At 41.9% G+C, this 13,936-nt stretch overlaps 1 protein-coding gene across 3 annotated transcripts in view; it reads left to right on the forward strand.

The window, feature by feature from the left end:
* The window catches only part of Stk3 (serine/threonine kinase 3), a 208,914-nt gene that overhangs the window by 142,786 nt on the left and 52,192 nt on the right, over nucleotides 1-13,936 (forward strand). For all 3 annotated transcript variants that reach the window (XM_026789790.1, XM_013354119.2, XM_026789789.1), the window contains 2 exons: nucleotides 3,727-3,919; nucleotides 13,331-13,506. In XM_026789790.1, coding sequence (XP_026645591.1) covers nucleotides 3,727-3,919; nucleotides 13,331-13,506 — 369 coding nt within the window. The remainder of the gene's footprint in view (nucleotides 1-3,726; nucleotides 3,920-13,330; nucleotides 13,507-13,936) is intronic.

Here is a 13,936-nt window from a genome sequence, read left to right on the forward strand (position 1 = left end):
GCACTGAAGAGACTGTCTCCTAATTCATTGTCAACAACACCTTCTGTAGCACTGAAGAGACGACTGTCTCCTAATTCATTGTCAACACCTTCTGTGGCACTGAAGAGACTGTCTCCGAATTCATTGCTCACGTGTTAGAAGATTTCTCCCAAGCCTCAAATTCCTTAGAAAACCAAGTGGAACAAAACTATGTCTTCCTCATCTCTGTATCCAATACTGGTGAACTACTTGACACATTCCAAATGTATAATAAGTGCTCACTAAATGAATTACTAATTAAAATAGAAATAATCTCATGTATCTACTAAGTCTTAGATAATCATAGTACCAGGGATTTGGAAGTTAAAAATAAGTCTCTTGTTATCATCAAACTTGTGGTCTAGTGGCAGAGAAGGCAGTTACGGCTCGTAAACACAGAGGATAAGCAGCAAATAGTGGCAGAAGCCTCAGTTGGTGGTCACAGGAAGCCTCTCTGAGGAGGTCGTGTATGCGTAGAGTCGTCAGGTAAAGGAGTGATCACCCTGTCTTATAAAAGAGCATTCCAGTCTGGAAGGTCAACCACAGAGGAGCATTTGCAGAATTCTCAAGAAATGGCTAAGGAGGCCAGCATGGCTGGAGTGTGCTGAGCAAGGTGGGGGACAGGAGATGGGACAGACGTGTTACAAGGCCAGATGACATTTCACCATGATGAAGATGAGTTTATAGCAGTAGGATAATGTGATGTGATCTCTTGGGAGACTCAGTCCTCCAGTTGTTTGAGAGACTGAAAAAGACAAGAATGAAACAACATGCAAGGCCTCACTAGTTTACAGGACAGATGCTCTTCAGACCAGTGTAAATGGGATGATCAGTTGAACTCTGAGACTAAGAACTGGAAAGTGGGGTTGATGAGATCCCAGCCCGATGACCTCAGTTTGTTCCTCACGCCTGCAGCTGGCCCTCTGACTTGCACACACACGGTGAGTATCCACAGACAGACACATATGCACATGCACACACATGCATACAAAACAAACAAATAAAGATAATTTTAAAAAGTAATTGGATGAATTGTAAGCCTGTGTCTGTAGCCTGAGCATTCAGATAGTCAGAGTGTGGCTGTTAGTAAGGAGCACACATGGTGGGAAAATGCTGTGAGAAAACCCTCCTCATTCTTCTCACCCTAGGTCTGTATTCAAATAGCTGTGTAACCGTGGGGAAGTCTTCCTTTCTATAGACCTGGGGGTTTTTCAGATATAAAATGAGGGATTAAAATATTTTCTTCTTATTGTAAAATCCCTTCATTTTATAATTCTATGGAATGGGAAATATTGAATTCTTCCTGCGTTTTTATGCAAAGACCCTGCCATCACTATTGTCTATTCCTAACCATAGACACATGCATTTATATAAACATTTTATGGAATAAGTGCTCAAATTAGGATATCATAAATTTGCATACAAAGATGTATGCTGACTGTTATAAATTCTTCTTTTTTGGAAAATAAAACAATAAATCTGATTAACCGTGGAGGTAAAGACACTTGAACTAAGTGTGTAGAGGATGTCTGCTCGTCACTCTGCTCGTTTCTAGAAAAAGCAATTTAAGGAATGACTGGGTTCTGTTGACTTAGAGATGGAGGCAGCAGGAACTGGAGGCAACTGGTCATATTGATCCACAGTCTGGACACAAAGCATGATGCGTGCTGTTGCTCAGCTGGCTTTCCCCTTCATATGCAGCCTAGGAGCCTCGGCCAAGAATGGTGCTGCCCACACTTAGCATGGGGCGTCCCATTTCAGTTAATGTACCGAGAATCATCCCTCAGAGGCACGGGCAAAGATAATGTAGATAATCTCTCCTGGGTGTGTCTCCTCTGTGAGTCTAGATCCTGTCAAGTGACAGGCTGTAGTCACCATCACAGAGGGAGGGCATTCTGTGTAGTGAAGTCATGAACAGAGGGGGTCTTAACGAGCAAAGTAGCGTTGGGAATTCTGGTGAAGATTCAGTGAGATTGGGGGATGTACGAACAGTGAGACAATAGTGACGGCAGGGTCAGAGCAGAGAGGACGCTGAGATGTAGGCCAGGACCAGCACCAGAAGTTTCTGGTAGAGTGTTGTGATACAAATAATATTAAAGAAGGACAAGAGTTAGAGCTCAGGGTTTAATGTCCGTGGAAAATCTTATTCCTGCTAAGCCGTTTGAGATAGGAATTGAACCAACATCTGGTGACGTTAGGGGAGTCAGAATCTCCCATCAGGAGGTGTTATTGTGTGCACTAACCAAGGTGTAAAATGAGCAACGTGATCAGTGGCCACAGGAATAGAAAAGACGACTTGAGCTGGGAGGACTAAAGAACCTGCTGGTTGGTGAGCTAGCGCGCAAAAGGGAATGAGTGTGTGCCGCACTGCAGCGCTGCTCTTGGGCAGCTGGTGAGGCCAGGACACGGTGTGGCTGGTAACTAGAGACAGTGGAAAGACAAGAAGGACAAATGCAGGTCTGTCTGACTGGGAAACCCTGAAAGTGAGAGTCCTTAGACCTTAAGTGGTAAACAAGGATACATCAGATAGTTGAGAGCATGAGATTGAGGAGGGGCTGTGAGTAAGAACACAGAGCTGAGACACGGGGCCAGACTTCAGTTAAACAGGTGTGAGCCTACTGTCACTTCAAGTCACCCAGGTTGCCAAGATGCAATATTGGGGTTTCTTTTCTCCACATCTGCATACCTCTGCAAGAACTGTATTTTAATTTTTAAGTTCTTCGTTTTGAAGTTTTTGTGATTATGGGTATTTTGCCTGCATGCACAGCTGTGCATGAAGTGTGTGCCTTCGTGTTTGCATTGCCCGCCTCTCTTCTCCCGCGAAATCCTACTTCCAGCTAGAACAGGACAGCAAAAGCAGAAAGAGAAGAAAGATGGTTGGGCTTCTTTAAAATGAAAATCTATTGTGTGCAAAAGGTACCACTCAGAGAGTGAAAAGGCAACTTAGGAAAAGAAATAATATTTACAAATCTTATACCTAGTAAAGTGTTAATGTTCAGATTGTATGCAGTCCGATCCAAACTGGTCAAAGGAAGCTAGACATGGTGACACAAGCCTGTGATCCTGCCCCCCCGGGGGGGGGGTTGGAGCCAGGAATTGCCAGTTCAAGTCTAGCTTGGGCTACGCAATGAAACTGTGTCTCAAAAAGCCATAAAAGAAAGAAAGGACAAAAGGCTTCGGTAAACACTTTTCCAAAGAAGATCTACAAATGAACTATTAAATACATGAATAATTGCTCAATATCACTACTAATAGAGAATATAAATCAAACGGGATTGACACTGCTTTGTACCCATTAAGATGACCATTTTTTAAAATTGAAAACAATAAATATTGATGAGGAATTGGAGCCCACAGCACTGCTGTTGTGACTATAAACAGCACTGCTGTTGTGACTATAAACTGATACAGCTACTACAGAAAACAGTTCAGTGGTTCGTCAGCTACACCAGCAGAGTTGGTGTGCCTCCGCTGAACAATATTTTTGCATTCACGGGAAGGTAAATGCTCAGGTTTCCTCTACCTTTGGCTGCTGTGAGCGGTGCTGGTGTGCAGGGTCTGTCTGAGTCCCTGCTTCCCACACTATTGACCGTTGCCGTAGTAACGGTACTTTTTATCATTAGAGAAAGCATGTGTGTGTTCTTACTGAGAACTAAGAGGTCCCGCTGTCGTGAGAGGTCTTTGTTCATAGTGATATTTTGCCTGCAGGATGAAGATGAGCTGGATTCACACACCATGGTGAAGACGAGTTCAGAAAGTGTGGGCACAATGCGGGCCACCAGCACCATGAGTGAAGGGGCCCAGACGATGATTGAGCACAACAGCACCATGTTAGAATCGGACCTGGGGACCATGGTCATAAACAGTGAGGACGAGGAGGAGGAGGATGGAACTATGAAAAGTATGTGTCTTCTCACTGAATGATGCTTCTCTCAATCATATCCACACTGAAAACAGATAAGTTATAGAAAATTGTGGTTTTAAACTTATTTGACAGCAAAAGTCTGCCTTAAAAAAACTTTAAAATATATATAGCACTATGCATACGTGTGTGTGTGTGTGTGTGTGTGTGTGTGTGTGTGTGTGTTTAACTTAGGCTTATGGAACTTTTTTTTACAAGCTACAAACCCATAATTTAATTTGTGAAATATTTTAAGGAGAGGATAGTGTTTCTAACATTTACTTTTCCAATTAAAAAAGAAAACTTAAAAATTTGTTTTAATAAATATAGTACAATATTATTGAACATCGTCTAAATTATCGGTTAAACAACAGAGACAGAAGTACAAACTGGGGATGAAACCCTAGGAGGGGTTGCACACAGGAGATGCCCCCAGGGGAAGTGCGGCTCCAAGCTCTTATGGCTGCTTCTGCCGTGTGAAGCAGAGTGCTGGGTGGCCACAGGGGCTGACACGTGCTGCTTACAGAATGACAAGATTCTAAATCCTTTTGTGGACTGCCCCACAGACCTGACCTGCAGTCAGCAAGTGGTGCAGGCACAGTGTTGCCGTGCGTGCGAGGGCAAGACTGACCTTCCCACGGCTGCTGGCTGTTCTTACGCTCTCCCTGCTGTGTGCTCCTCTGGGGTAGGGTTACCTTCCACTGCATCCTTTTGTTTCTGAGTGGCAGAGAAGCAGGGATGGTCTGACCCATGCGTGATGAGGAACTGGTAGGATATTTTGTCTTCTGGCTGGGACAGTATTGAGTTAACTTGAGGTGAGAGTTACATCTCAATGTGTTTAATTCAACTACATTTTATTAGAAGAAATAGAAGATATATCTAGATATTTTAAGATTTATTTTATCATTTTAGTTTGTATATGTATGTGGGCCTGAGGGTATGTATGTATACTGTGTGCATGCAGGTGCCTGCAGATCTCAGAAGATGTCTAATCCCCTGTTACTGAGCCTCCTCCATGTGGGTGCTGGGAACTGAACCCATGTCTTCTGCAAAAGCAACAAGTGACCCTTACTGCTGGCATCCTCTCCATGCTCAAATCTAGACATTTTAAGCATAGAGAAATTTAAGTTAAAATTATAGATGCTACTAAAACCAGTGGGCAGGTTGGAAAAGAAGGCTGTGTGAAGACCAGGCCTCAGGAATGAGTCTGATAGAGCTGTTCCTGCTGCCCCTAACTTGGGGCTGCTGTTGGCACTGGGATGTTGAGGCCTGGGGTGTTTGGTGTAGTGTGAGTTTGCTCACGATCATTGGGCAGTGTATCTTGGCTGTGTGGTTCTCTTTTACTACCACAAAGGACAAGCTAAACACAGAAATGCTGATCTTCCCTGGGCAAATGAGTATCTGCTGCCGTCTCCAAAGAAAGACTTCCATGGACACACAATTATGTTTATTACTCTGCTCTTTGTGTTTAACTGAAAGCTCAGCTTCAGTTTGTCTGTTTCCTCCTCTTATGCCCTCATTGGAGATGGACAACAGCCGGTCAGGGTTCTTGGCACAAGTGCCTTCGTGCACACTCTGGTCCTTCTTGGCTGTTCCCAGACCCTCCGCTGGACGCTGGGTTCTGCTGGCCTCCAAGCAGCTGTTCTTTCTGAACTTCTCACCTTCCTCGTAGCTAGGCTCTGGACCTTCCCTGGGTTTTGTGTCCTCTTGTATTTTAAAATACACTGTGATAAAGCTACGGGAAGCTGTTCCTAGTAGCTTGTATCCCATTCTGACTTTGTATGTGTTTTCTTGGCAAATACTAATCAGATAGGGCACTCATTTTAAAATACTTGTAGTAGTACAAATGAGGTAATTCCACGAGTACCTTTGATGTTGACGTATACTGTGCTACATCTGTGAATTGTTACTTTGTTTCTTATACTTGAATATCTTTGTCACACCATTTTAAGAAATTAAAAAATCAAGTAAACTGCATTTAAATTATTTTTAAATTTCACATATTTATCTTTTCATGAAAGCTTGTTTTCTTAGAAGACATATGCAAACTAGGAATAGTAATGCTTATGATGGGTTGACATATTTTGCAAAATTATATTCCACATAATTTAGTATCCTTGTAAATATTTAAAGGAATGAATGAGATAGGAAACAGCTCTTTCTTTAAAGTTTCGTAGGGCAGAGGGAAATGAGTGACAGTTATTTTTTTCTTTTGTTGCTAATGGGGTTTTGGTTATATAAGCAAGTAAGTTGAAAGAATTGGGCCAAAATTGAGGAACTAAGTAATCTTAAATATCAAGTTTATTATTATAATAAAATGTATTTTAATAAGCTGGGGTCAGAATTTAACTGCAGCTGGAGAAATTGATGTCAGCTTTATGTGGTTACCCTTTTAGTGTTGTAAGAAAGTGTTTGCCATAGCAACCACAATCACATATGACTGCCTACCTCATTTGCGCTGCAGGGCCCCAGAGTTTTCATGTCCACTCCTCTCTCTCAATAGCAAGTGAGGAACATCATCTTCTTTCTTCCCCTGGAGACTCAGATGCACACTGTGGCATGTGTTTCAAATTGTAAAGTAAAACATTAACTAGGCAGTTGCAGCTGCCCTTCCCGTTAACTTCAAAACAAACCCAATCTATTTTCCTCTTTAGAACGTAAAAGAAACTTGAACATTTTTTTGTGTGTCACAAAGGCACAGTCTAAAGGCCAATAGTGAGTTTGAAGTGAGAATAGAAAATATTGATATATGTAAGCACTTGCATCTAAATGGAAATCTGATTATGAAGTCATCCAAAAAGAAATATCTAATGGAGCAGACTGCCTTCTTTTGTTTGTTGTTTTATAGATTTGTTAACTCTGTGTGAATGCTAATTTCTGACTTAGTGGGTTATTGTCCGGACTTTAATAGAAATAGGTGGTATCGTTTATTGAATGTGTGTGCTAAATGTCTTTTAAGTTTTTGTCTGTGCCATTTATATTTTAAAAGGATTGTTCTTGTTGTATGTGTTTGGTTTTGCTCACGTGTGTGTGTGTGCACTTGAGTGCCTGCTGTGTGAGGGGGCCAGAGGACGGCGCTGGAGACCCCAGAACTCAAGATGCTGATGGCTGGGACACCATGTAAGTGCTGCGTACTGGTTCCTCTACAAGACCAGCCATCTCTCTAGCCCTGTGGCCCCTATTTGTTATAGCATTCTTTTTGTATAATTTTTTATTGATATTTATTGAGCTCTACATTTTTCTCTGCTCCCCTCCCTGCCTCTCCCCTCTTCAATCCTCCCCAAAGGTCCCCATGCTCCCAATTTACTCAGGAGATCTTGTCTTTTTCTACTTCCCATGTAGATTAGATCTATGTATGTCTCTCTTAGTGTCCACATTGTTGTCTAACTTCTCTAGGATTGTGGTTTGTAGGCTGGCTTTCTTTGCTTTATGTTTAAGAACAACCTATGAGTAAGTACATGTGATAATTGTCTTTCTGTGTCTGGGTTGCCTTATTCAAAATAATGTTTTCTAGCTCCATTCATTTTCCTGCAAAATTCAAGATGTCGTTATTTTTTTCTGCTGTGTAGTACTCCATTGTATAAATGTACCACACTTTCCTTATCCATTCTCTTTGGTCGAGGGCCATTTAGGTTGTTTTTAGGTTCTGGCTATGACAGAAAAAACTGCTATGAACATAGTTGAGCACATGTCCTTGTTGCACAATTGAGCATCCTTTGGATATATATACACAAAGGTGGTATTACTGGGTCTTGAGGAAGGTTGTTTCCTAGTTTTCTGAGAAATCGCCATACTGATATCCAAAGGGGCTGTGCCAGCTTGCATTCCCACCAGCAATGCAGAAGTGTTCCCTTTTCCCCCAACCTTTCCAGCATAAATTGTCGTAAGTGTTTTTGATCTTGGCCATTCTTACAGATGTAAGATGGAATCTCAGAGTTGTTTTGATTTGTATTTCTCTGATGACTAAGGACGTTGAACATTTCCTTAAGTGTCTTTCAGCCATTTTAGATTCCTCTGTTGAGAGTTCTCTGTTTAGGTCTGTACTCCATTTTTTTATTGGATTATTATGTGATCTTTTGGTGTCCAGTTTCTTGAGTTCTTTGTATATTTTCGAGATCAGACCTCTCTCTGATGTGGGGTTAGTAGAGATATCTTTTCCCATTCTGTAGGCTGTTGTTTTGTCTTGTTGACCATGTCCTTGGCTTTACAGAAGCTTTTCAGTTTCAGGAGGTCCCATTTATTAATTGTTTCTCTCGGTGTCTGTACTGCTGGGGTTATATTTAGGAAGTGGTTCCCTGTGCCAGTGTGTTCAAGTGTACTTCCCGCTTTCTCTTCTATAAGGTTCAGTGTGGCTGGCTCTATGTTGAGGTCTTTGATCCATTTGGACTTGAGTTTTCTGCATGGTGATAGATATGGGTCTCTTTTCATTCTTCTACATGTTGATATCCAGTTATGCCAGCACCAGTTGTAAAATATGCTTTCTTTTTTCCATTTGATATTTTTTGCTTCTTTATCAAAGATCAGGTAGGCTGTAGTAGGCGACCCAATAGGAAGAAAAGGATCGAAGAGGAGGTGAAAGAGTCATAGACACCTCCACTGCCACTGTTAGGAGTCCCCCAAAAGCCCCCAAGACACACAACTGCACCATGTGTGCAGAAGATGTCGGGCAGATCCATGAAGGCTCTTTGACTGCCACTTCTGTCTCTGTGAGCCTCTGTGAGCAAGCCCTGCTTAGTTGGTTTGGTCGCCTGTGTTCTCCTGGTAACCTCCATTCCCTCTGATTGCTACAGTCTTCCTTTGCCCTCCCACAGGGCTCCACAAGCTTCGAGAGAGGGACCCAATTGGAGATCTCCAATTTAGACATAATGTCTGGCTGTAGGTCTCTGCACCTGCTCCCTTCGGCTGCCACAGGAAGGCTTTTCGGTGACGCCTGGACAAGGCAGCCATGTATGAGTACAGTAGAATTGCATGAGGAATCATTTTTATTTGTTTCTTTTCTTCTGCCAGTCCGGTTGGTTCTACCCTAGGCTTCTAGACTAGCCAGTCTGTGTTCATGGCCATCCAGAGCATGGGCTCCCTCTTGTGGCCTGGGCCTCAAGTTAAACCAACTTTGACCATGCCCACCATTCTATGCCATGGTTGCCCCAGCACATTGCGCAGATTGGACAGCTCAAGGGTTTATGGCTGGGTTGGTGTCCTGGTTTCTCTTTCTGTAGCCTGTGGAGTACCTTCACACACCAGAGACCAGAGCGTAGGGGTGAAGGCTCCATACAGGTACCAGCTCAATGTCTCTACCCTTTGGAAGCTCTTATACAGAATTGTGTCACCTAGCCACTCTGCCAGAAGAGATCTCATCCTGACAGTGGAGAAAGGGGCTCTTAGGGCAACAGCTCCTGACAGAGATGATGCTGGCTCAGTCCCACCGTCTGCGGCTGGAGACAGTTCTGAGGAGTTCCCCTCTTTGTTATAGAATCCCGGGGATCACTCAGCCCTTATGGTTTCTCTTGCCATGGCTTATATCTGATTGAGCTTATGATTCTCTGACTTACTACAGAAGAAAGTGTTGGCTTTTCTTCTGCCTTTCCTCTACTCTTCCATGAAAGGAAATTCCTACTGAAGTACTCTTGATTTTAGTTTTTAAGACTTTTTTTTTCACAAAAGATTTATGTTTTCCAATAATCTTTGCAGAGTCACCAAATGTCTAAAATTCAACTCAAATAAAAGAAGGCAGTCTGTTCCTATTCCATTAGGTTTTTCCTTTGGGTAATTTTATAACAAAACATTATTAACTCAGTACGCTTATGCATGCTCTTCTCTTCCTTCCAAGCCTATGCTGTTGCTCTTGCTTATGTAGGTCATATTGGTAGCTGCTTCATTAATACCAGTTTTTCACAGGAAACGTTGGTCTTCCATCCATTCCATTCTCAGATATAAAGATCTGAATCAGGAGTTACACTGTACTGGAGGTGTGGCTTTCAGTGATACAGAGCATGTGCAAAGCCCTGGGTTTAGCTCCGAGCTCCCCTCAACACACGCAAACACATGTACTCACTCATGCCCCCCACACAAAGGGAATCACTTGTATTCTAAAAGACCCTTAAGTATTGGTAAGGTTTCTGAAAGCATTCCATATGTTCTGAGAGAAAGCACAAACCGTAACTAGAATATCTGTGGTGGGGCCAGGTGAGAGTAGTGCAATCCTGGCCAGTATGGGGAAGAGGAGCCATTTGAGAGGGACATTGTTCAGGAGGTACTGTTTCCTTAGTAGTTTTGACGGGGTGTGTGTGTGTGTGTGTGTGTGTGTGTGTGTGTGTTGCCAAAGCTCTTGTGCATACTTAATTTACTTGTAAAGAATGCAGTCAACACTCTGGAGGCTGAAGCAGGAGGATCATGAGTTCAGAGAGAACCGGCTTGGGCTGGTCTTTGCAAACTTTACCTTCTCAGTTGTTAGGTTCTGCTCCCAAAGATCCCTTTCCTCTCCTCTGATTCAGGGCTCCTATTATGTTTCTTGTTAAAGTCCTCAAATAGCTATGCATGTGAACCATTTTAAGACTGTGATGAAAATCAGAGCTTACATATAACATATAATTTTGTTACAGAATTCCTCTTCTTGGGCTAGGGGTATACATAGTCAAGCACATACCTAACATATATGAAGTCGTGCACTTGTTCCCTAGCAACAGACACATACACACTTAGTGAGAACAATGAAGAAGGGAGAGAGAAAAGAATACTAAGCAAAAGGTTTCTCTGTTACCTCCTTACCTCTCACTTTGTGTTTTCTTTTTCTCAAGTATGTTTTCGAGAATTTATGCAAATGTAGAAATGTAGTCTTAATGTGTTATTTTCCTCTGTTCTCATAAAATGAGTTGAAACTTGAGACTGAGGGGATATATATATATATATATATATATATATATATATATATATGTATCCCAGTTTGTGGTAAGAGATTGCAGTAGAAACTAAATGAGGTTTACTATATGGATCCCAGTTTGTGGTAAGAGATTGTAGTAGAAACTAAATGAGGTTTAATATATATATATCCTAGTCTGTAGTAAGAAATTGCAGTAGAAACTAAATTTCAATTCTGGAAATTCTAAAAATATGTGTTTTAATGATGAGGTCTAGAGATAAATACAGGGTATTTAAAGTTTGTTGGAATTGTTGATGAAATGTTTCCAATTCATCATAATTCATCAATATTCATGCCAGTAATAAACCCTGATGCATCCACCAGTCCCTTCCCCTTCCTCACAGGTTGGCTTCTAGTCTGCGCGTCAACAGTTGAGTGACTTCTGTGTTTCAGCTATCATGGTTAACACTGCAGTGACCATGGATGTGCAGATATGCCTACATGACCCCGTGTTTAGCTTTCTAGATGTATATTAGGAATGAGGTATAAATTTTATGTTATATGTGGCTTACCATTTAAAATAAACTGCCTAACCAATATGAAACAAGTAAGAAATTTGTAGGGTTAGGAGACAGTCTTATCATTTTAAGGTAATGAGATACTTTAGACAAATATATGCCCTGCAACTCCTGTTTCTTATGTTCTTACCTAAGCAAACTTACTACATCCAAATACACCAAATAAATAAACAGAAGGCCTGGGGAAGTTGGGAAGGGAAAGAGAAGCCAGATGCCTGCATGATGGTTCCGTCTCACTAACCCCTCTTTTACTGAAAGTAGATTTTTTCCCTCACATAATATATCCTAAATATGGGTTCCCCTCCCTCTACTCCTCCCAGTTCCTCCCCACCTCCCCTCCCATTTAAATCCATTCCTTTTCTGTCTCTCATTAGAAAACAAATAGACTTCTAAGGGATAATAATAAAACATAGCAAAATAAAATACAATATGATAAAATAAAAACTGTCACGTTGGAGTTGGCCCCTTTTTTAAGTTAAAAATTCCTCGCTCTGGAATTTATGGCAGAGAGAGAAAGCACTGCCTCTGCTTCCTCCTCTGCTGGAGACTGAAAGCACCGTGTTCCCATTCCAGCCAGCTGTGCTCTTAGCAGTCAGCAGTCAGCTGCGCGTACCTGTTGCAAGTGCATTCTAAATTGGCCCAGTCACTGTTGGGACCGTTGTCACAATTCACAATGCTGCAAGTCTGCTGTGTCCCCACGGGACGGTAAACAGGATGAGGATGAGGCTGAGGAACGTGACACAGGAGCAGACCTGGGCTGTTTCATCTGAGGAAACAAAAGAGCAAGGACGGGAGAGTCACCCAGGTCTTCTGATGTCTGAGCCACCAGTGTGTGACGGGAGCTCACTTGGAACATGAGTACAAGTGACAGGACAAAGCTGAGCCTCTTGTCCCCGCCCCAGGAAGTCCTTCTGTAAAATGTAGCTTACTTTCTACCTGCAGAGTTAGATGAGAATGCCTTCTTGGTGGTCTCAAGGACAGTGTTTGACGCCCTAGGGCTTTAAGGAATCCGTTTAGAAACTACTGATCAAGACCTTAACTACAAGATTTTTTTTTAAAAAAAATAGTTATTCTAAATGTTTTTTTTACTGTAATTGTTCAATATTAAAAATTAGCCATCAAAGGATTCCGAGCAGCAAAAAGGTAGAGTTTGTTTGTATTTAGAAAGTCCCTGTGCTGACAGTACAGTCACCATCGGGTTCCCAGAAGCCCGGTCATTGGGGCTGTAGCACCCCTCAGTCCCCTTTTTTATGGAGTAGGCAAAAAAATGCCTAGAGACTAAATATCAAAGATAGTGAAACTTAAACACCTCTGTTAAACAATTTTGGGATCCGTGTTGGGGAGAGGAGGGTCTGAATTAATTCTCAGCTCCTTGCTGTCTGGCAGAGGTGGGCGAGCTGCGGGTTTGGTGGGAACTGTCTTGCGCTTAGCCTCAGAGGTCAGCTGGCATCAGGTCTATCTGCTGTGATGACCGGCAGTTGTAAACCTGGAAACAGAACTGAGGACAGTCTGAGCTAAAGAAATTGCTTCAGGAGACAGGCAAAGCCATGGGAGCCCCAGGAGCGGGGGATTCAGATAGAAGATGAAGGGAAAGCATCAGCCGCCCTCCTGTCCAGTTTCTGAGCAGTTTAAACATCTGTGATTATCAGCACAAACATAAACGTGAATAGAAGAGAAATATTTAAAATGTCCTGTCCTTGACACTGGTACTCTTCATAATAAAATTATGATAAATATTTCATTAAAATAATGAAGTGTTTCTATAGTCAGGAGTATTTGGAGTCTTTATGTACTTGTTTCATATTTATATGGTCTGGACACATTTTTCATTTTACATTTAGGAAATGACTGTGTTGTCCTTGACTTTGACCAGAATAAATTTATTATATGACTTACTGAAAATAATTCCCCATTTCAATAAATACCATACTTTTTAAAATGTTAGAGCTTACGCCCTCCTGTATTTCTTTGCCTAAGGAAATGCCACATCACCCCAAGTACAACGACCATCTTTCATGGACTACTTTGATAAGCAGGACTTGAAGAACAAAAGTCATGAGAACTGCAATCAGAATGTGCGTGAGCCCTGCCCTGTGTCACAGAGTGTGTTTCCTGATGACTGGAGAGTCCCTCACGATGGAGACTTTGACTTTGTGAGTACATTTTCTTTCTTCTTTACTGTATGTCTATAAATTACAGACTGTGTATTAATGTGTAATCATAGCTATGGCTTTAATTGTAGCTTACTTATAGAGCTGTATTTACAGAAAAATGTAAATATTGCTAAATAAATCAACTTAAATTTAGAGAAACATGTAGGCCCTCAAATACTGTACATGATAACCATTTCAGTTATCAAAATAAACCATGTAGAGTCATATACTCTAACATGACATGGACATGGACTCTATCTCTCATGGCCTAGACATTGAAAACTGAGTGTTAACTCTACTTGGTTTCTGTATTAAAACTGTGTCTGGTACACAGGGCTTCAGTGTGAATCTATGTCTAGTACACAGGGAGCTTCAGTGTGAATCTGTCTGGTGACAGGGAGCTTCAGTGTGAATCTGTGTCTGGTGACAC

Source organism: Microtus ochrogaster, unplaced genomic scaffold (genome assembly GCF_000317375.1).
Source record: "Microtus ochrogaster isolate Prairie Vole_2 unplaced genomic scaffold, MicOch1.0 UNK29, whole genome shotgun sequence".
NCBI classification, from domain to species: domain Eukaryota; kingdom Metazoa; phylum Chordata; class Mammalia; order Rodentia; family Cricetidae; genus Microtus; species Microtus ochrogaster.